The sequence below is a fragment of the Muntiacus reevesi genome, chromosome 10 (genome assembly GCF_963930625.1).
Source record: "Muntiacus reevesi chromosome 10, mMunRee1.1, whole genome shotgun sequence".
Classification (NCBI taxonomy): domain Eukaryota; kingdom Metazoa; phylum Chordata; class Mammalia; order Artiodactyla; family Cervidae; genus Muntiacus; species Muntiacus reevesi.
The window spans coordinates 20,356,650-20,379,821 of record NC_089258.1 but is presented as its reverse complement, the minus strand read 5'-3'; the positions used below and the strand labels follow the sequence as shown (position 1 = coordinate 20,379,821).

Genomic DNA, 23,172 nt, shown 5'->3' with positions numbered 1-23,172 from the left:
TGCAGCATGGGCTCCAGGACACGTGGGCTTAGTAGCTGTGGAGCGTGGGCTTAGCTGCTCTGCTGCACGTGGGATCTTTTCGGACCAGGGAGTGAACCTCTGTCCTCTGAACTGGCAGGTGGCTTCCTATCCACTGCGCCACCAGGCAAGTCCAGAGCATTTCTAATTTCAAAGGAAAACAATGTACGAGCCCCTGAGATTCCTCCCCGCTCAGCTAAGTGCTGTCTGGGCTGTCTCCGAGTAGCAGTCTGGCAGGAAGCCCGGGTCCTTACCCACCATGCAGTGGCGTAAACTGGAGGTTTGCATGAGGTCTAGTGGAGGGCAGCCGGAACCCCAGCTGCGATTTGCTTTGTCATCTGGGACTTGCCATTAGACTTCCTGAATCTTGGTTTTGCAGCCTGTAAAGTGGGCAGGAGTATTGCCGCTGACACACAGCGTTCTCAGGGGCTGGCTCTGATCTTCCTGTTGGCGTGTCTCTGTATTCACAACATGCAACTCTACTGGTAGCAAACGCTACGGGAGCATTCTGTAGACCTGATTGACTTCTCAGAGACTGCCCACTGATGGGGCTGCGGATTCTTCGAGTTGACAGAAGTGTGTGACCAGCGCCTTCAGGCTTCCTAGACACAGGAAAGGTTTAGTGAAAGTGAAAGTCGCTCAGTCGTGTCTGTCTCTTTGTGACTCCATGGACTGTACAGTCCAGGGAATTCTCTAGGGCAGAATACTGGAGTGGGTAGCCTTTGCTTTTTCCAGGGCATCTTCCCAACCCAGGGATAGAACCCAGGTCCCCCGCGTTGCAGCTGGATTCTTTGCCAGCTGAGCCACAAGGGAAGCCCCACAAGGGAAACCCCACAAGGGAAGGGAAATTAGATCAAGATGTAAATAAATAGGCTACTTTTCAGAGCCGGAGGGATTTCCTGTTGGCTCAGCTGGTAAAGAGTCTGCCTGCAATGCGGGAGACCCTAGTTCGATCCCTGGGTCAGGAAGATCCCCTGGAGAAGGAAACGGCAACCCACTCCAGTATTCTTGCCTGAAAAATTCAATGGACAGAGGAGCCTGGTGGGCTACAGTCCATGGGGTCGCAAAGAGTTGGACACGACTGAGCGACTTCACCTTTCAGAGTTGGAAGCCATATTCTCCTTGACCACAAGGTGGCGCACGCAATCATGAAATCCCCCACGGCGACGTCGGATAGGGGCTCCTACCGCGAACCAACTATTTTGGAAATCCTCTTTTCATTAAATGATCGCCTTATCCTTGGTGGATCAAGTGGTTTTCCCCAAAGGCTCTAGAAAAAGTTTTGCAGACCCCTCTCGATGAGAACTAGGAACTCCAGAGCTGGCCGATCTGGGTTCATAGCCCATTTTGCCACTTCTGGCTATGTGATCTCAGGCAAGTTGCTTAACCTCTCAGTAGAGACGATGGTGCCTCCGTAACAGGGTCACGGCGAGATTTAAATGATGCTTTCAAAGTGGTTGGGGTAGTGCCTGGCACATAGCAAGTCTTATAAAAGTCTGGCAAATAAAATCTTAATACCAACACTAAAACTAATTTTAATACAATACTAATACTAATAGCATACTGACACACTCCTTTTCCAATAAGTGAAATTTAACGCTGAAAATTTAAATTGAACCTACAAGAGTTAAAAAAAAACAGATTGAGTACTTAAATATTTTTAAGTATTTAACGTAAATATTTTTAAGTTAAACACTTACTATTTTGAATATTTAGAATTGCTGATATACTATGTAAACAATGGAAACAATTTTTATAATTTATCACTGTCATTCCATTCTGGAAAGGAGACATTTTTGCCAGAAAAGAAGTGAAAGAATTTTATCCATTGCTACTTGCTAAAATGCACATCTTGGCGAGTTGCTTGTCTGTGGAGAGGTACATGCCTAGGTATTTGGCTGCTGGCCCCTCCTGCGTGGCTCCAGTGTGTGGCCTGAGATTCCACCCCAGCCATTCCAGAGTTAATCTCCAAGTGCAAGATCACCATTTTCACTCAGCTGAGAACAGACCTGGGTCAACTGGCAAGACAGCAGCCTGGGAGTCAAAGGTCTTGCTCCTGCCCATCTCTTCCTATAAGCATGACCCTGCAGACTGCTAACTTCTTCATCTGTTACCATATGGTCAGAAATTGTTCAGAATAATGCCCGAAGCAGGAGTCAGGTTGATGATGCCTGGCACTGAGATAATTATCCATGAGAAGTTTGCATTTGTATTATATAAAATCAAATTGCAGAAAAGCATAATGGAGAAAATAAAAATCATCTATAATCTCATTACTTTGAGATGTAACCACTGCTTCTATTTTGGCTTTTTGTACAATGATGGTCATGTGTCCTACATGTTTCTGCACAACGAGAAACACATGAGTCTGTCTTGTTTTTCTGCATTACATCTTAAGTTTATCATGCAATGAAATACTCTTCAAAGCACTTATTTATGGTCTCGTATTGTCTTCTCTATGGCTACACCATGTGAGAACTGGACCATAAAGAAAGCCAAGTGCCCAAGAATTGATGCTTTTTTTTTTTTTTTTTTTTTAGAATTGATGCTTTTGAACTGTGGTGTCCGAGAAGACTCTTGAGAGTCCCTTGGACTGCTAGGAGATCCAACCAGTCCATCCTAAAGGAAGTCAGTCCTGAATATTCATTGGAAGGACTGATGCTGAAGCTGAAACTCCAATACTCTGGCCACCTGATGAAAAGAACCGACTCATTGGAAAAACCCTGATGTTGGGAAAAATTGAGGGCAGGAGAAGAAGGGGACAACAGAGGATGAGATGGTTGGATGGAATCACTGACTCGATGGACATGAGTTTGAGTAAGCTCCAGGAGTTGGTGATGGACAAGGAAGCCTGGTGGGCTGCAGTCCATGGGGTCACAAAGAGTCGGACATGACTGAGTGACTGAGCTGAACACCATGATTTAGCACTTATCCCCTATTTGGCTTCTGATGTGCACTATTTGAAGAAATACTGCAACAAACATTTCCTTGTAATATACACTGCTGAGGGCTTTTCTGGTGACTCAGACAGTAAAGAATCTGCCTGCAATGCGGGAGACTGAGCTTTGATTTCTAGGTCTGGAAGATCCTCTGGAGAAGGGACTGGCTACCCATTTTAGTATTCTTGCCTGAAGAATCCCATGGACATAGGAGTCTGGCGGGATACAGTCCATGAGGTCGCAAAGAATCAGACATGACTGAGCGCCTAACGCTACACTTGACTTTCATACACTTCCGAATGCACTTCTTTAGGAGAACTTAAGAAAAGCAGATGTAATGGGTTAACAAGCATGAGCATTTTAAACCATGCACCAACTTCTTGCTTAAGATCAAAGTAAAGTAAGCAGCAAAAATGCTTTGAGCTCTGTTCTGCTAACTGCAGCCTCCAACATCTTACTGCTGTTTCTGGGAATTTACTTTAAACTGTCTCTCAGCTTGGTGCTCTGTGGTAACCTAGATGGGTGATGGGGCAGTGGGAGGGAGGTCCAAGGAGGAGGGGAATATATGTGTCACTGATTCACTTCCTCGTATAGCAGAAACTAACACACATTGTAAAGCAACTATCCCCCAAATTTTAAAAAAATTGTCTTTCAGAACATGAAGGAAGGCTTTCACATAGGACGTTCTGTGGCTCTAGTAATCTATGACATGCTATATGTTAGCTCAGTCATGTCTGATCCTTTGAAACTCCAGGGACTGTAGTTCGCCAGGCTTCTCTGTCCATGGGATTCTCCAGACAAGAATACAGGAGTGGGTTGCTATTCTCTTCTCCAGGGGATCTTTCTCACCCAGGGTTTGAACTTGGGTCTCCTGCATTGCAGGCGGATTCTTTACCATCTGAGCCACCAGGGAAGCCCATATGTTAATGTTTTCAGAAAGGCGACCACAGCATCCCAACTAATTATATACTGGTGAAATTTTACCCCAATCTCAAATGCCTCCAGGTGTCAGGCAGGAGCTCAAAGTACCAGCAGGCCTACTGTGGTATCTGGACAATGTCTAGAGTGACATGGATCGTGCATGCCATCCACTCCCACCTACAGAAACAAATAGACAAGTCAAACCTGAATTTGTGAGTTGTTCTAGAACACTGCCCACCAAACAAAAACCCAAATGTGAGCCAAACGGTGACCAGGCGTGACATTTAGACACTTCACTTGAGGTTCATGAAGTTTGACAAAGGGCAGATCTTCCTTTCATAGAGGAGGGAACTGGAGTTCAGAGGGTTTGGGCGTATGGCTGAGCCTGGAAGGACCTCACAGAAGTGGTTTGTCAGGTTCTCAGCTAGTGTGGCTGAACTTGGTTGTGATACGTACTTCAGATCATTGCTTACTCATGGTAGACAAAGTATCAAGTGCATGAATGATTCCATCCTCATCATTTCAGGGATTCCACTAAGCTAATGTGACTTTCTCACACACTATGCAATTGCTCTCCCAAGAAATAATTGCTCCTTCCAGAAAGACTTCTCTACACAGGGACTGACCACAGATGTCTGCTTGTGCTATATGGGGTTTCCCCATTCTCTGTTTCCTGTTTCCTGTCCCAGCTGTCGTCGGAAGCCTCCGCATCTACAGACCTCACATTTCATCCGGGATGGGGGGGAGCCTGCACCGATACTGGGGCTGTGGGAGGGTGCCTGGGGGTGGCGGCTTTATACTGTTCCCGTTATATGCTGAGGTGCATTTGAGATGACGCTGCTGAGTTTTAAGTAATAGGTTTGTGTCTTGCATCAAGATTTGGTTTCTTCTTTGAGTTAATGTTTTTAGTATTGCCACTGATTCATTGCTGTTCACCCTACTATTCTTGAGTTTTTGGGAAAAAAATCCCCAACATCCTTCTTAAAACTCAAAAAGCCCAGAGAAGAGGTTGGACAGAAGGGGTGGGGGTCAGGGGAGTGAGAGTAAAACCCGAACCATTTGGAAAGGGGCCAATGCAGACTGCTCCAAGAGCCCCACGCTGACACAGGAGACACATCCTTCCAAACCTGGGACACAAATAATGCTCACTCGATTTGCTCACTCATCCATCACTTGATTTGCTCACCCAGCCTTTAAGAAAGTGGCACCTTTATTTTGCTTTTCAAACTTCAGTTTCTTCTCTAAGATTGCAAATGCAAAGCGGACAAACAGGTAACATACATGAACAAAGTATTCAGGTATCCTCAAAGGGGCGTGGTCGTGAATAGTGACAGTGTTAGTTGTTCAGACCTGCCTGACTCTGTGCAACTTCATGGACTGTATCCCCCCAGGCTCCTCTGTCCATGGGATTCTCCAGGCAAGAATACTGGAGTGGGTTGCCATTCCCTTCTCCAGTGGATCCTGCTGACCCAGGGATCGGACCCAGGGATCGAACCCAGGTCTTCTGCATTGCAGGCAGATTCTTTACCATCTGAGCCACCAGCCTGTGGTAAACGGAACAGCAGTCCTCAGTTTGGGGGCTCTAGTTCCCTCCTCCAGCTGATAGTTGCCATGGTGATGGTGGCGGTAGGAAGATGCTCAGGCACATGGTGGCCAAATTTTCCTCTTTTCCAAGAGAAGCTGGGCATCCAGATTTTACGTGAGAGTTGCTGGGTTTTGAGAGGTGACAATGACTTTGACTTTTCCTAAGACGTCCTATAGGCCACAGGCAACATGAAGCTCTGAGAAACCTTCTGTGCCCTGAGACTTCTGTGAGCTTGTCTTTGTGAGGGGAATGAACTCGCTACTTAACAGAGCTTATATATGCTTCGAAAGTAAACAATTTCAGAAACTGCAACAGGGACGGACTCATAAAGTTTACTGCTTACTTAAAACCCACTACTTTCCATATCCAAATGAATGGTTATCTCCACCAACATTTCTCAGGAGTGAATGAGAAGTGTTAATCAGTTCAGTTCAGTTCAGTGGCTCAGCCGTGTCCAACTTTGTGACACCATGGACTGCAGCATGCCAGGCTTCCCTGTCCATCACCAACTCCCGGAGTTTACTCAAACTCATGTCCATCCAGTCAGTGATGCCATCCAACCATCTCATCCTCTGTCGACGCCGTCTTCTGCCTTCAGTCTTTCCCAGCATCAGGGTCTTTTCCAAAGAGTCAGTTCTTCGAACCAGGTGGCCAAAGTATTGGAGTTTCAGCTTCAGCATCTGTCCTTCCAATGAATAGTCAGGACTGATTTTCTTTAGGATGGACTGGTTGGATCTCCTAGCAGCCCAAGGGACTCTCAAGAGTGTCCTCCAACACTACAGTCCAAAAACACCGATTCTTTGGTGCTCAGCTTTCTTTATAGTCCAACTTTCACATCCATACATGACTAGTGGAAAAACCATAGCTTTGACTACATGGACCTTTGTTGGCAAAGTAATGTCTCTGCTTTTTAATATGCTGTCTAGGTTGCTATAACTGTTTTCCAAGGAGCAAGCATCTTTTAATTTCATGGCTACAGTCACCATCTGCAGTGATTTTGGAGCCCCCCCCAAAATAGTCTGTCACTGTTTCCACTGTTTCCCCATCTATTTGTCATGAAGTGATGGGACTGGATGCCATGATCTTAGTTTTCTGAATGTTGAGTTTTAAGCCAACTTTTTCACTCTCCTCTTTCACTTTCATCGAGAGGCTCTTCAGTGCTTCTTCACTTTCTGCCATAACAGTGGTGTCATCTGCATATCTGAGGTTTTTGATATTTCTTCCAGCAATCTTGATTCCAGCTTGTGCTTCCTCCAGCCCAGAATTTCTCATGATGTACTCTGCATATAAGTTAAATAAGCAGGGTAACAATATACAGCCTTAATGTACTCCTTTCCCAATTTGGAACCAGTCTGTTGTTCCATGTCCAGTTCTAACTGTGGCTTCCTGACCTGCAGCCAGGTTTCTCAAGAGGCAGGTCAGGTGCTCTGGTATTCCCATCTCTTTAAGAGTTTGCCACAGTTTGCTGTGGTCCACACAAAGGCTTTGGCACAGTCAATAAAGCAGCAGTAGATGTTTCTCTGGAACTCTTTTGTTTTTTTATGATCCAATGGATGTTGGTAATTTGATCTCTGGTTCCTGTGCCTTTTCTAAATCCAGCTTGGACATCTGGAAGTTTATGGTTCACTGTTGAAGCCTGGCTTGGACAATTTTGAGCATTACCTTACTATGAGTGAGATGAGTGCATTGTGTGGTAGTTTGAGCATTCTTTGGCATTGCCCTTTTTTGGGATTGGAATGAAAACTGACCTTTTCCAGTCCTGTGGCCACTGCTGAGTTTTCCAAATTTGCTGGCATATTGAGTGCAGCACTTTCACAGCATCATCTTTTAGGATTTGAAATGGCTCAACTGGAATTCCATCACCTCCACTAGCTTTGTTCATAGTGATGCTTCCTAAGGCCCACTTGACTTCACATTCTAGGATATCTGGCTCTAGGTGAGTGATCACACCATTGTGATTATTTGGGTCGTGAAGATCTTTTTTGTATAGTTCTTCTGTGTATTCTTGCCACCTCTTCTTAACATCTTTTGCTTCTGTTAGGTCCATAACATTTCTGTCCTTTATTGTGCCCATCTTTGCATTGAAATGTTCCCTTGGTATCTTTAATTTTCTTGAAGAGACCTCTGGTCTTTCCCATTCTGTTGTTTTCCTCTATTTCTTTGCATTGATCGCAGAGGAAGGCTTTCTTATCTCTCCTTGCTATTCTTTGGAACTCTGCATTCAAATGGGTATATCTTTCCTTTTCTTCTTTGCCTTTAGCCTCTCTTCTTTTCTCAGATATTTGTAAGGCCTCCTCAGACAACCATTTTGCCTTTTTGCATTTCTTTTTCTTGGGAATGGTCTTGATATTTGCCTCCTATAAATGTCACAAACCTCCATCCATAGTTCATCAGGCACTCTGTCTATCAGATCTAATCCCTTGAATCTATTTGTCACTTCCACTGTATAATCGTAAGGGATTTGATTTAGGTCATACCTGAATGGTCTAGTGGTTTTCCCTACTTTCTTCAATTTAAGTCTGAATTTAGCAATAAGAAGTTCATGAAGCGTCAATAAAAACATCAAATCTAAGCGCTTCCAAAAGGTTTGTAAACAGAACATCTCTGAGGATGTCCCTTTAATGATGTCACCATCATCTTCATGGTTAAGGTTCAGAGGAGCATTAAGGGGTATAATCACAGGGAGCTTGGCTGATGTCACAGTCGCCTAGGACGGGGGGCTGCAGCAGGCTGACACGTGGGTTGAATACCGTTTGGGGGCACAGTGGCAACAGAACGGGACAGGTGGGCTTTAGTCAACCGTCTTCTATCTCGGGGTGGGCCAGAAGAGCATCTGACGGCTCCTGGATTGGGGTGTCCACTTTGCCCACCCATCTCCTATAGTATGACTGGCAAACTGGATATGGGCTGTCCCAGAGCCAGCAGCTTCTGCATTTGTCTCACTTGTAGGAATGGGGAGGGGGTGTCTGGTGAGGGGCCAACTTAGACTCTAGACAAAATGTTTCTTTCCTAATTGAGATGAAGCCTTTTGGGGCGTTTGGACTGACCTAATAAACCCATGTGAAGCCATATCCAATGTCAGAAAGGCGATTTTCCTGAAATTCAATACCTTAAAAATGCGAGTGAAGTAGAATAGCCCCAGGGGGTTGTCAATCAGTCCTCTTTTTAGAGCTGGCTCGGTGCCAACTGGAAATGCTGTCTCCTGTCCCTACTCCCCTCCTCTGGGACCCGGGTGTGAGACCTGATGTGTAGGGAGATTTCCAGTGTTTAAAATGGGGAGGGGGAAGTGAACTCTAAAATGTCAAATAAGTCTCATTTTTTCAATGAGACTTATTTCCTGGGGACCTGGAACTAATACATTAAAAAAATGTTTGATATTTGAAAAAGAGCAATATCTAAGTCTCAATCACTTAAAAATAAATATATTTTATCCAATCAAGGCACACCATCATTTTGTATACCACCAAGAAAGAAAGAAGGGGCTTCCCAGGTGGCTCAGTGATAAAACAACCCACCTGACAATGCTGGAGATGCAGGAGATGTGGGTTCGATCCCTGAGTCGGGCAGATCCCCTGGAGGAGGAAATGGCAACCCACTCCAGTATTCTTGCCTGAGAAAATTCCATGGACAGAGGAGCCTGGTGGGCTACAGTTCAGAGGGTCGCAAAGAATCGAACATATCTGAGCAACTGAGCATGTAGTGTGCAGCAAAGAAAAGGAAATGGCAGCAAATTAACGCCACAGGATTCCGCATAGTTCCAGCAATTAGAAAATAATTTTATTGCTGTGGCGGGGCGGGGCGGGGGGGGGGGTGGATAAGGGGGATGGATAGTTGTAGGCTAGGATTGACGTATACATGCTACTACATAAAATAGATAACTAATAAGAACTTGTGTAGCACAGGGAACTCCACTCAATACTCTTGTTATAGACACCTCGGATTTCAGGGATCTTAGGTGAGCAAACACCCAGTTGGCATCTGGGAAGTGTTCCGCTTTCTCAGCTGTCCTCTGCCAGCTGGCCACCGGGGGGCGCAAGGAGCCGGCGCACTCCGTTGTCCTCCTTATTTCCTCTGCCTCGCAGCCGAGTCGGGACTCCTAGCACATCCAACAGCCCCCGCACCCTGTAGCTGTCCTGCCCAGTCTCAAAAGCCTCACGTAGTAAGGGTCAAGTCGGGGTGGGGGAGAGGGAATGCAGCTCAGTGCATTTAGAGAGATGCAGGCACCAAAATTATACGCTCAGTGAGCAAACCTTCTGGAAGGGTCAACTTCCCTGGCGGCTCAGATAGTAAAGACTCCGCCCGCAATGCGGGAGAGCCAGGTTCCATCCCTGGGTCGGGAAGATCCCCTGCAGGAGGTCATGACAACCCACTCCGGTATCCTTGCCTGGAGAATCCCATGGAGAGAGGAGTCTGGCTGTAGAGTCCATGGGGTTGTAAAGAGCCGGACACCGCTGAGGGACTAACATTCATTACACACAGGTCCAAAATGGCCCCGGCCAAGCAACGTCTATTAAACGCTCTCAAGCTCTCATTTAGTATTATTTCTCTATTACTGGAAAACAAGCTTTTAATACATGCATACTTAGGTCAAAACATTTCAAAATAGCTTGAGAAAATATAGGCTTTTCTTCCGTCAGTACTCGGTTGGACCTTTTGTCTTCATCTGGGTTTTTCAGTTTTTGACTCCCATTAATGTGTAGCTTAGATGGGGCTCAGCTGACCCTACCAGGGCCCCTTCTTGGTCCGAGGGCAAGAAGCCAAGTCAGTATGTCAATGGAAGTGAGCGGAAAGAGAAGTGCTCAGGACTTTTCCCGTCGGCCTGTAGATGGCGCCCCGGGAAAGGGATTCCAAGCGTCGTTCCCCAAGCTCTTAGGGGCCCGGAGCTTAGGGGTCCGGGTAGAGTGCACCCAGCTGCGAAGAAGGTGCAGCCAGGTGTTCCTTCCAACGTCCACGGCTGCTCTGCACGTGTGCTAGAACCTTTTGGGGCGGAACTACATGCAAACGTGTGGTGGGTGCAGCGGGGCCCGTGCAGGGGGCGCTCATTGAGTGGCGCGGGAGCCCCACGCGGCCGCGACCCCCCACGCGCCGAGCAGCCCGGCGACCCCCACGCGCGGCGGGGCTCTCCCACCCCACCCAGCGGCAGGTGGACAGTGTCGCTATGAAGAGAAAGCGTCAATTGTCCCTCCTACAAACCGCCACACGCCAGATCTCCGCTATTGTGCGCTCAGCATAGAAATGCAAACGAGCCGCGTGCTCCGGCCGCAATCTGCTCGCGCGCCCTGGCGCCCCGCAGCGCTTAGTAGCGGGCCGGGAGATTGGCGAGACTTTCCAGCGCGCCCGGGTCCGGGTCTTGATGATGCTAGAAGAACCTCGCGCTCGGGGCTCTAGTGTCAGCTGGAGAGGGCTGCTTTCAGGCCTTTAGCTAGCTTAGCCAGCGCAGCCTGTTTTTTAAGTTCCGGTTTAGAAGCAATGGGCTCAAAAACTTCAAATTAAAAGTGAAGAAAAAAATAGAAAGGTAGCAACAAAAATAAATGCAAAAAAAAAATTCATTAGATTTCCCCAAAGGTGCATTTCACAAATTGCAGCGTACTATTAACAAGTGAGGGTTTTTTTTCCCCCCGTAACTTTTTCCTTTTAAGGACTTAAAAAAAACAAAAAGGCGAGATGAAATCTGCAGGCTCCAGTCTGCCTGGTAACACCCCGACAAAAGCGGCAGATTTGAGGCATTGTCATCCCCCGCACCCCTCCCCACGTGGCCTTCTGGCACGAGCCGCGGGCAGCCGCCTCATTTGCATCAGAAAGCGGGCGCGGGCCAATGGGCTCGCAGGCTCGCGCCAGCTGGCGGCGCCACCCGGCTCAGCCTATATAAGGGCAGACCGCGGCGCCGGGGCTCACTCGCAGGCAGTGGGCTTACCGGGTTGGGTCGTAGACTTTCCTTCTTCGCTCGCGTCTGCTCCGCCCTCTGTTCTTGTGGATAACTTGCTGCTCGCAGATCTCAACATGACTCTGGAAGAAGTTCGTGGCCAGGACACGGTTCCAGAAAGCACAGCCAGGTAGGTCGGCGCCGAACGCCGGACGTCTCGGGGCGCGCGGGGATCCTTGTCCTGCCCTGGCCGCGCTGGTTGGGCGATGGTCTTTGGGGCCCGCCTGGGTGGAGACGGGCTGGGTGGGAACCCGCTGGGTGGAAGCCGGGCGCGTGTGTGCCGGCTGGGCCGAAGGTGCGGCCCTGGGCTGGCGCGCCGGGCTGGGGCTCTAGGGGTGCGTCCCTGGGTCCAGGGATCTCAGCGCACCCCCCGGCCCGTCCGGCTTACCGCGCTGGCTTGTCCGCAGGATGCAGGGCGCCGGGAAAGCGTTGCACGAGCTGCTGTTGTCGGCGCAGCGCCAAGGCTGCCTCACGGCCGGCGTCTACGAGTCAGCCAAAGTCCTGAACGTGTGAGTATCAGACGCGGCCCGTGGGAGGAGCGGCAGGGAGACCGGGGAGACGGTAGCTGGGGGCACCCCTGGCTCCCCGACCTGATCTCACCACCTCTTGCTTGCCCTCGTAGGGACCCCGACAATGTGACCTTCTGCGTGCTGGCCGCCGACGAGGAGGACGAGGGCGATATCGCGCTGCAAATCCACTTCACATTGATCCAAGCGTTCTGCTGTGAGAACGACATAGACATCGTGCGCGTGGGCGATGTTCAGCGGCTGGCGGCGATCGTGGGTACCGGCGACGAGTCGGGGGCGCCTGGAGACCTGCACTGTATCCTCATTTCGGTGAGTGTCGCCTCCGTGCCGATGTGATCCTGCCCCCCTTCCATTAGCAACCAGTGCCCAGCCAGGCTGACCTCTGCATTCTCTCCGCAGAACCCCAATGAGGACTCCTGGAAGGACCCCGCCTTGGAGAAGCTTAGCCTGTTCTGCGAGGAGAGCCGCAGCGTCAACGACTGGGTGCCCAATATCACCCTTCCCGAGTGACAGCCCGGTGGGGATCCTTGGTTTGATCGACGTGGTGACGCCCCGGGGCGCCTAGCGCGGGGCTGGCTCTGTGGATGCGCCCTCGGAGGGCGCCGGAGTGCGGCGTGGAGACTGGCAGGCGGGGGCGCGTGGAGAGCGGCGAGGAGGTGCGGTTCCCTCCCGAGGAGGGGCCCGGCGGCGACAGGGGCAGGCTGGCCCCAGCCCAGGACTCTACAAGTGTGGGGAGCGGCTGCTCGCCCAGGAAGGCCGGAGGCGGGACCTTGGCCGCGCGGCCGGGAAGGACAGACTGGCCGGGCAGGCGTGACTCAGCAGCCTGTACTCCCGGCAGAAAGGAGGGGAAAGGCAAGGCCAGGCGGCTTGGACTTGTACGGTTACAGGAGCTCTGACGGACCTGAGCAGTATGCACTGCTATTTCAAAACGGATACGGGCGATGCTTCATTTTCTGAAGGATTATGCTGCTGCAGCTTTGAGTTTTACAATAAACTTAACTGAAACAGACTTACTCTCTTTATTGAGGGCAGGGGATCTTTGTCTGTGGGGGAGGTGGTCAGCGGGACTGCTGCTGATTTCTGAAATTTACGGAACTCCATGGCACCTGTTCCATCTTCCTGTTGGCGCTGAATGGCAGGCTCCTGGGGTGCTGGAAGTGGGGGAGGGGACGCTGGCTGGGTGTTAGGGCAGAACTTGAGCCCTGCTCCTATTTCTCTCCCTTCAGGAAGATTTTTAAACTTGCAAGACAGGAGCATACTTGGGATAAGACAGCAGTGCAGCAGCTGGCCATCCAACCTGATAGCAGAGACCTTTCCCTCCCCTCCCCCTTCTTTCCTTTCCCTCCCCTCCCCCTTCTTTCCTCTCCACCCCCTCCCTTCCAACAGCTGCTTATGGGAACAGCTTGCAGGATGCAGGCAGCTCCTTCCTGCACAATGAGCATTGCCTTCTGCCGGCACTGCCCTTTGTGGTCCCTGAGGATGGTGGCAGACGGCTGTCAGGAACCTTTTCCCCTGAAAGGAATGGCACTTACGGCAATGTCACCAAGGTATTAATATCGCATATGACATGACTGCATTTAAGTGTGAGTCATCATTTTGTCATGACTGTGATAAATCTTAAAAGATCTGAGCAAAAATGGCAAGGCAGTATCTACACAAATAGGCGTAAGCAATTCTGAGTGGGGCCAGCATCTGCTATCTCCTATTTTGAGTGTTCTCTGCCCACATCAGAGTTATGAGGACTGCTACTATTCACAGCAGCATTGAAAGACTTATAGATGAAAAGTAATTCAAATCTTTTTGGCATAGTCTTGTCTTAAGAAGGATGTAGGGGGAAATGTACTGAGTGAATCAACCTTTTTATGTTATTATTATTAAACTGATATCTTGCTTTCATGCTGCTGCCTGATCGTACTGCTTTTGGTGGGGGAATATACATGGGACTAGATTGCTGTTAGCAAGTTACCCAGTCGTCCACCGTGCCTTCTAGGCAAAGGAGGGTTAGTATACTGTTTATCTAAGACGACAGTTTGGGTTTCTCAGCAGTCCCAGGCAGCTGATTCACTTTGTCGTGTGCCACTTTTTAAGTTCACTCCATATTCTGAAAGAATTAAAAGAGCTGTACAAACCTAATGATTTCTACCACAAGAGAAGCATCTTTGTTTCACATTTATTAGCTCTTAAAAATATTTCTCCCTTGACTAGACAGAAGCTCAGTGAAATAATTCAGCTGTGTTTGTGCCAAAGTTTCATTACTGCTTCATTCACTGCTGCTGAAAACCTTGAGTTTCCCTAGTTGAGGTGGAGCCTCGCAGGGTGGGTGTCTACAGCAGTCTGCCTTTCTGGGCTCACAACCATTTGCCACAGCATGCTATAGTAAACACAAATGGAGCACAATTCATTTAAAAGTACCCTTCAATGAGTAACTCCAGCAGCATATTGCATAGAACAGGCAGCAGATCTTCCCGCTGGCCCACTGACCGTTGTGGAACACTCAGTTGGCAGACCTGTAAGAAACTTGGCTTTTGTGGATTAGAATTTACAGCAAGGGCACCTGTTGGAGCCCTAGGGGCTAGAAAAATTTATAGGGAGGAAAAAAAATGCATGCCTGGACATTGTGCCAGCCCCAAAGCTTGTGCTTAAATTTTTGTGAGTGGTGTGAAAAAGCATTTAATGCTATTAAAATGAAACACTCCAGAAGATATGTAATAAAATGCAGTGGGCTTATAAGCACAGTATTGTAGACATACTTCCAACAACTCTAAGTGGTAATGCATAGAGATAACCGAATGATCACATGCACAATGAGGTGACCCATGCAGACTGGTTAGCACAATGTCCTGCATCTAGAAAGCGCGAATCAATGTTGATGACAGTAATACTTAGGATGAACATGTTTGCTAGAGATCTTAAAAATCAAGTGGGCTGGTGGATTTGGACCTGGCTGTCTGGTTTCAAGGTCTAACACTTTACCTCCTGTGCCACACATCTGGGAAGGAGGACTACTTTCTTAATTTTATATGTTTGTAAAAGTTTACATATTCATTGTAGAAACATCAGAAAACACATACACACAAAAGGAAAGAAAAAAGTAGAAGTGCTGTAATGAACCATCTCCAAATTTTGCTGTGTTTCCTTGTTGCTTTTTCTACACTTCTGGGGGGTGCACACCACGAAGTATACAGAACCACCTGCAACAGCCTTTAAGAAGCTCATCTTGGGACTTCTCTGGTGGTCCAGCAGCTAAGACTCTGGGCTCTCGGTGCAGGGGGCCCAGGTTCGATCCCTGGTTGGGGAGCTAGATTCCACCTGCGGCAACTAAGAGTTTGCAAGAGGCAGCTAAAGATCCCTCAATGCCTCATTCAAGATTGGTCATCCTGTGTGCAGCAACTAAGACCTGGTGCAGCCTAATGCATAAATAAATAGTAAAGAGAAAGAAGCTCATCTTCACCTGCATTTGGTTGTCTCCAGTTTCTTCTCCTTGACATTGTGTTGCATGCCCCCATATCATTTGGCGAACTTGGAGGCTGGGGTCTTCAGTGCTGCAGCGGGGTCCAGCATAGGCGTGACAGAGAACACTGAGGCATGTAATCTGGTTAGGGAGGGGGGAGTCCTTTTAAACCCACAGTCCTCACCAAGGAAGACAGATGCCAGCTACATGCAGGCCCCAAGCGAGGCTGTGCCTGCCTCGGGGCAATGAGCATCAATCACGTTCATTTTTCAGTCCGAATAAAACTGTTTGCATCTGATCATGGCTAGAAAACATTGCTTCCCTGTAGCTCAAGTGGTAAGGAATCTGCCTGTGATGCAGGAGACCAGGGTTCAATCCCTGGGTCGGGAAGATCCTCTGGAGAAGGGAATGGCAGTTCACTCCAGTATTCTTGCCTGGAGAATTCCACAGACAGAGAAGCCTGGCTCCAGTATTCTTGCCTGGAGAATTCCATGGACAGAGATGCCTGGCAGGCACAAAGAGTCGGACACGACTGAGTGACTAACACACACGGAAAACATTGCACTGGCAAAGCAGTAGTTGTGAAGACGAAAGGAATACAGAAGCGAAAGAGGGAGCAGTGCTGGGGATCAGGCAGCCCTTGTCCACACAAGGAGCTGGGGCCCCCAGTTTTCCCTTCGCTAGGACAAGAGGACAAAACGATTGCTGCAATTTGTTTTATTTTTTAAAGGCTGTAATTCCATGTGTTACACATTTTAGGAAAACATTAGCCTCCATGGCACAATGAGCATTGCTCTCCAGGCTCACAAAGAGCCACTTGAGAAACAGCGATAGAGTTTTACAAAAGCGAAGCTAGGATGTTGGCAAACAAAGCGAGACTAGGAGGTGAGTTCGGTGAGCAGATATTAATTCCCCCCCCCCCTTTTTTTTCAAGAGTTCTTGAACTTTCCTTTGGGTTTTCAAGCTATCAGTCCTTGCACTCCTCGGAATGTGTGAGTCCCCCAGAAATCAAAAGGGAGCTGTCCTTCCCCAGCTTTGAGAAGAGGTTTCGCTGCCTTAGTGGGGTGGAGAGGTGTGATCCTTTGTGGATTGCAGGACATCTGGAACCATGGGGAGCCTTTGATTTCTGTCTTTGGGCAAAGTTACACCTGGTCTTTGGAAACAGACTTGTTTTTTAAGTTTAGCTCAAACTTCATCTTCCAGAAGAGATTTCTCTTGTCTTGTCAAATAAGGTGTGCATGTGAGTAACTCCTGATGTTCCCTTCTGGGTGGCGAGGAGGAGGTGTGGGCAGCAGTCCTCTATGAGGGGCCAGGGTTGCTGGCCAGAGTCTGGATTCCAGGAAGTGGCTGCTGGAAGCTGCTGGAAACAACCCTCAGGGCTTGGTGATTCCAGCTCAGCAGGGGGCAAAGACCTTTAGAGCCTCTGTGAGCTGGGACTGGAAAGGGGCTGCTGCTCCCCTGCCTCATGGTGAGGAGGGGGCGCGGCCCTTGGCTGCTGGACTGAGGGATGGGGTTGGCTGTTCATGCATTCATTCCCTCATTCATTCATTCATTGGTTTCTTCATTCATTCAGGTGGCATTTACTCTCTGGGGCAGTTCTAGGTGTGGATTCCTGGCAGGCTCTTGCTGGCTGGAGTGGCTTGTTGCAGGTGGGTGTTTTGGGTGGCGAAAGAGGGCCTCCAGCTGTGTCCCACATTCATTGGAACCTTGTTTTCAAGGCTGGCCAAGGACTGCCTGGTCCTTTGGGGCTGCTTTCAGGGCCACTGGGGCATCTGAGGGCCAATGTGTGGAAGGCAGGCAGTTGGCCACAGAGACTATGCTTCTCCAGAGGGAAGGGATAGCGGAAGAATGTGATCAGAACGTGGGGTCTGCCCATCCATGACGTTTGGGACCTGGCCTAATTGTCTGGTAATGTAATATATTGCTCAAGGCCAAGTTCTCTTTCTCGTTGCTGCTGTGGCTTCCTGTTAACCCAGAATAGATGCCTTTGTCTCCCTCCAGCTTCTAGATGTGGGGACCATAGATCAATGAAATACAGGAAAGCATGTTTTTTGTGGTCTGAAAACCTGGGTGGAGACAGCACAGTCAGTTATGGGAACATTGTTAGAAAGACGTAGAAGCTTTCTTTTCCCCCCAAGTGAACTCTGATCCTATAACCCCTGACCATGGCAATATATCATACCAATCAATTGATGTGGTTTTACTTTATCGCCTCAAGGGAAGGTGGAATTCGTTGCCAGTTTTCATGATTATCCTCCCCCCCCCCCCCCCCACAGTGTTCAGGGTTTGCTCTGGGTTGAAGTTTTCAAGCTCTTTGGATATGCAGCTTGGTGGCTGAAGTGATTCAGGCCTTCTCCTGCTCGTTGTAGTCATCTCCCACCTTTGTGATGATGACCTAGATATCATTCACTTACATCACTTCTCTGAGTGGGAATAATTCTAGAGGATGATTTCAAGTTTGTCAGATTTTTATTATGGTAAAATACAAGCAAACAGAATTGTAAGCGACAATATCAATACAACAATAAAAAGCAAAAGGGGAAGAAAAGAAACAGACTAGAGAAATCACTTCTTTCTCAGCAAGATCAGAGCTCCCTAAAGGGATTCACAGCAGCAAAGTGATTCCTGGAGCTCTCCACATGGAAATAATTCAATTTGGAGATTCCAGGAAGGAGGGTGCTGGTGGTGGGTTAGGCACAACTGTTGGGAGACCCATTGACAATGATTGTGCATTCATTTTCTGTCCTTGGATTTCTGCAAACTGCTCAAGTTTTGGTTCTGTGGGGCCAAAACAAGGATGAGATAAAGCCCAGGGATGGGGTGGTTGGCTCAGATACTCAGTTTGGCAGGCCGGGGGTGGGGGGTGCCCTGGAGGCAGCCTCGGAGCCCACTCTCCCAGTCCCTATGTGGTCAGGGCCAGAGCTACCAGCCCCTCTCCCTCCACGTGGCCTCCAAGGACCATGCCCCAGCCTCTCCCACGACACAGAAGGCATGAAGGAGGAACTACTGCCCACCTAGGTGCAGCTGGGGAAGCCAGAGGGAGATGCAAGCAGGGCCACCCAGCCTCGGTCATCAGAGACTCCTCTGCCCATGCTCACGTCCCTGGCCCACACCAATCCTAACTGTGCTCTAGGACAAGAAGCCATCCACTGCTTCTGGGGGACTGTGGCCCCACTGAGCCCCCCTGACGGCCTGGCAGATGGGCCTAGGCTGGGGCTAGACCCTGCTCCCTCTCTCTCTTGTCATCAGCTGCCAGCAGTGCCCTTAGAGTTGGACCCTCCCTTCCTGCTGCAGAAATGTCTCTTCATCTCCCTACCTATCCTTGCCTCCCCATGTGTCCCCTTCCTCCTTACTGGTTCCTCTCCACACCCAAGCCCTCCTGTCCCACCTGCCTCTCTCCTCCATGACTTTGGATCAGGTTCTCCTTTTCTCAGATCTGGGCTCCCCAGCCCCTCTGAGCTGGCCTTGAACTGTCACCGTCCCCACCTTCCATCCTGTTGGCAGTCAGTTACCTTCTCATGACACTGGTGTCCTGTTACTCCCTGTCCCTGGAGACTATTGGAGCCAGCTGATCCCTGTTGCTTCCCTGCCCTGCCCTGCTCCAAACATCAGGTGGGTTTCCACCCACTTCCTCACAGGCTTCCTTCTCTCCCCTCTCAAGGCACACCTACGTGTTATGGAGATCTGTTTATAAGCCTGAGTGGTCCTCACAGACAGGGAGAGGGTCTCACCTGAATACCTAAAATCCAGCCTGGTACCTGGGACAGGCTCACTCTATTGGCTGGCTGAGCAGAAGGATGCTGTGTTCTTTGGAGGATGTACACACGTCATCCTTACATCCTGCCATATAGTCTGTAACACCTGTACTTTGAATGCTTAATGAAAGAGGGAGAAGCAGAACCATTTTAGCAGGAATACTGGTTTGGTGTCTGTAGTAGGAGATGGGGTGGGATTTAACTTTTCATTGTCACCGTCATCATCTTGATCACCATGACCTCTGTCATCACCAAGCACATTTGCTGAGTGTCCATCTGGTAATGGAATACAGATCCTAGACAATGTGAAGACCTTAAATTTTATAAGAAGCGACACCAATTTATTTATTTTTTTAATCAATAGGAAGACAAACAGTGAGAAGCACTTACTTTAAGAGGGATGAAGGAAAGAAGAGCAGGGAGCAGGCAGTGAAACTCTGAATACCGAGTGCGTGCAGTGGGAGGGTCTTGGCTCTTTTCTGCAGGAAGCTGGAAACCGCGGTGCTTCTGCGTGTGGGCTTAGTCGCTCAGTCAGGTCCGCCTCCTTGCGACCCCAGGGACTGTAGCCCACCAGGCTCCTCTGTCCCTGGGGATTCTCCAGGCAAGAATACTAGAGTGGGTTGCCATGTCCTCCTCCAGGGGATCTTCCCAACCCAGGGATTGAAAGCATGTCTCCTGTGGCTCCAGGACTGCAACCCGATTCTTTACCCACTGAGCCACTGGGAAAGCCCGTGGTGCATCCTACGTAGTAGCAGAATGGGGCCTCGTGGGGAGGAGAGCGATTGCCAGCCACAGAAGACTGATGAGAAGGGTCAGCCTGGGTGTGGGGTGCTCCTGGAGGAGTAGGATGGCCTCTGACGGCTCCCGTGTGTCTGAGCCTCCTAGGGCCTGAGGAGAGACCTGGCAGCAGGCCTTGGAGTGAAGGTGGGGCCAGGGGTCCCTCAGCTGCTTGAGGTCTTGGCTGTTCTCTCAGTTTCCCTGCAGAACAAACCATCCCAAACCTGTCTCTTGTGATTGGCTGGCTTGGGCTCATCAGGCCTTCTGCCCCGACCTGGTACTGCTCGAGGCCACCCAACATCTGGACCTGGTGCCCTGCAGGGTCGGGAGGAAGGCTGGACTTGGCCAGGGTGCCAGATATCTGAAGGGCTCTTCCTCCCCAGGTGGCCTCCCCCTGAAGCATCCTACACAGGCATGGTCCCATCCCCGGTGTATTCTCTCGGTTCACGGAGCCATAGGCCTGCGTTAAATATGGGAGCGTGATTCCTGGGGCTGTGGTCCAGGAGGCGGGGGTGGGTCCTCTTGGAGAGTAGCTTGGACTCCTGTTTCTGAGTCAGGTTTGAGCTAGTGCATGCCTCGGAGGTGTATTTAGGTTACATAACCCACTTTGAGGGAAAGGGAGCATCAAAGTACAAAATACAATTGTCTGCAAAATTTCAATTTGTGTGCTGCTGTTCTTTGCTGGGAAACAGTCTTCTTTAAAGGATGTTTGCAAACACTAGAGGTAAATTCCACAGCAGACACATCTACTCCTCAGCTCAGGGCACGGCTCTTCAGCAACATGGAATGAGGGCGTGGACCCCTTACTGGTACCCAGGGGTGCCAGCTGTGTGCTCTCCTGGCCTTGCAGCTGCAGTCTCAGCATTGTTGCCCCCCCTACTCCAAGGCCTGGCCCTCCCCAGCCAGACCCTGCCCACCCCCCCAAGCAAAGCCCCTGGATTTGAGTACTCTGTGCCCCTACCCTGACCCGGCTCCCCTCAGATGTTCCCCCATGGAGCATATCATTTTGCATTTCTGAAAGACAAATCCTTTATCTGAGACATCTTGGTGGGTCGAGCCTCTAGTTAGATGATAAGTGGGTTCATTGATGGGGAGTCTGTCAGATTGTGTAGAGAAGAACCTTTTGGAAGGTCGAGAGCCGCTCAGACACCCAGAATCAACCAGGGACGGGGTGGGCCGCTGGGTGCAGTGAGGAAGGGGTTTCGGGATTTTAGTTCTTTATTTTCTTCTGACTGCGCCATGCACATGCGGAATCTTAACTTCCCGACCCTGACCTGGGGTAGAACCCGTGTCCCTGCAGTGGAAACGTGGAGTCTTAACCAATGGACTGCCAGGGAAGTCCTGAGTTTCAGTTCTAATCCAGGTCTTCTCTGTTAATTCACTGTTCTTCCCTTTTTGGTGGGGGAAAAAAAAGTAATTTCAGAATATAACGATTTAGGTTTGAGTACTAAAGCTATCAACTATCAACAATAACAACAGTATGTGTGTGTGTTACTTACTTAGTTATGTTTAACTCTTTGCAAGCCCATGGACTGTAGCCCGCCAGGCTTCACTGTTCATGCAATTCTCCAGGCAGAATACTGGAGTGGGTTGCCATTTCCTTTTCCAGGGAGTCTTTCCAATCCAGGGATCAAACCCAGGTCTTCTGCATTGCAGGCAGATTCTTTACCTTCTGAGCCACCGGGGAAGCCCAACAACAACAGTACAATAAGTTAAAGTCTGCAGTCTAGTCTTGAGGGCATTGTGCTTGGCACTCTCTAGCATGGGCGCCAGGGGCCCTCTCAGGTCACTGCCCAGAGGACTGTGCTGAGATCCCGGAGGGCATTGCCCAGGCCCTGCTCCAGCATTTCTCCATGGGCTTGGCCACCCAGAGGGTCACTTGGGGAGAGGTCAGTGTTTCTTCCCTCTCTCTCCTGCTTTGGGGCCCTGACCCTCACAGTGCCCTCATCCCCGCATCACCTCTGTGCTGGGAGCCCCTCCCCACGTGCTCTGGGGTGACCACCTCCTCCCCTGGCTCTTGGCAGACGTGATTTCAAGCCCAGCGTACCTGACCCTCCTCTCCCCCGTCATTGGCCAAAGTACCTCACATGGCTGTGCCTAAATCAGAGGGCAGTGCCCGGGCTCGTTCCTGCAAGGAGGGGCCTCACTCAAGGCCCAGCTCTCAGGGGCTCCCACGCAGACCTCTTTCCCTGCAGTTGTCCCCACCGTCTAGCCACGGGGAACCTCCAGCCAGGGCAGGCTGCCTCCCTGCGTACTCGGTCAAAGACCTCAGAGGGAGGTGCCAAAGGCCTCACCGTGTGACTCCGGGTGGGACTCACTCTGGGTGCTCGGGGGACGGGGTGCTCTCAGCAGAGCTCCCCCTACCCCATGCCCCTGCTCTCCTGCCTCCTCATGACCCCTCTCTCAAAAGCATCCTGTTGGTCACTTAAACTGAGACCCTGTGTCAGCCTCTAGGGTCTGGGGAGGCTCCCCAGGCTTACTGGCCACGTAACTTGAGTCAGGTTATTCCAACTGAAAGGCAGGGCCCGCCTCATCAGGTGGCGCGAGGCTGCAGAGAGATAAGTACATGCAAAGCTCCTGGAAGCAAGCTGAGGCCGGCGGAGGAGCAGGCTAGAGCCACCTGAGTTTGCTTGGCACTCCCTGGTGGCTCAGACGGTGAAGAATCCGCCTGCAGTGCAGGAGATCCGGGTTCGATCCCTGGGTTGGGAAGATCCCCTGCAGAAGAAAATGGCAACCCACTCCAGTATTCTTGCCTGGAGAATCCCATGGACAGAGGAACCTGGTGGGCTACAGTCCACGTAGTTGCAAAGAGTCCGATAGGACTGAGTGACTAACACTTTCACTTTCAGGCTGGGAGTTCCCCTGTTTTTCCAAAGGAGCAGGAGACACTGTCTAGCTGTCCTATGCACTTCTTTCTGCTGAGAGGAGGAGAGATGGGCATTTTTGGCTCAGCCCCAAAGCTCAGGCTGCCTGCAGACTTGGCTCAGGGGCCTGGTGTCCCCTGTGGCTCAGGGACCTCAACTCAGGTGAGGCAGGAACAGGCTGTGGCCTGGGAGGCCGAGGGGGCAGGGGAGAAAGGTGCCTGAGAAGAAGGCCGGGAACCACACACTGAGTCCCAGCGACCGCTCTTGCCGACTTCCTCCAGCCTCTGTCTGGCACGTCTTCTTGGCCCCAGAGAGAGCAGACTGTAAGCGCTTACAGGTCTCCTGGGGTTTTCTGCAGCGTCTGGGGCCCTGGACACACTTCCTCCCGATCAAGCCAGGGCAGAGAGGACTC

General features: G+C 50.1%; 1 protein-coding gene and 1 long non-coding RNA gene across 2 annotated transcripts in view; one reads left to right on the top strand and one right to left on the bottom strand.

Annotated features, from left to right (window-relative positions):
- LOC136176808 (uncharacterized) overlaps positions 1-11,508 on the bottom strand; it is a 66,748-nt gene extending 55,240 nt beyond the window's left edge. The window contains exon 1 of the long non-coding RNA XR_010664631.1: positions 11,378-11,508. This is a non-coding gene — a long non-coding RNA (uncharacterized lncRNA). The remainder of the gene's footprint in view (positions 1-11,377) is intronic.
- Positions 11,349-12,922, top strand: GADD45G (growth arrest and DNA damage inducible gamma). Its single transcript, XM_065947444.1, has 4 exons — positions 11,349-11,516; positions 11,794-11,895; positions 12,009-12,222; positions 12,313-12,922. Exons 1-4 carry the CDS (start codon positions 11,464-11,466, stop codon positions 12,421-12,423), a joined length of 480 nt encoding a protein of 159 aa, XP_065803516.1. The 5' UTR covers positions 11,349-11,463; the 3' UTR covers positions 12,424-12,922.
- Positions 12,923-23,172: the final 10,250 nt, after the last annotated feature.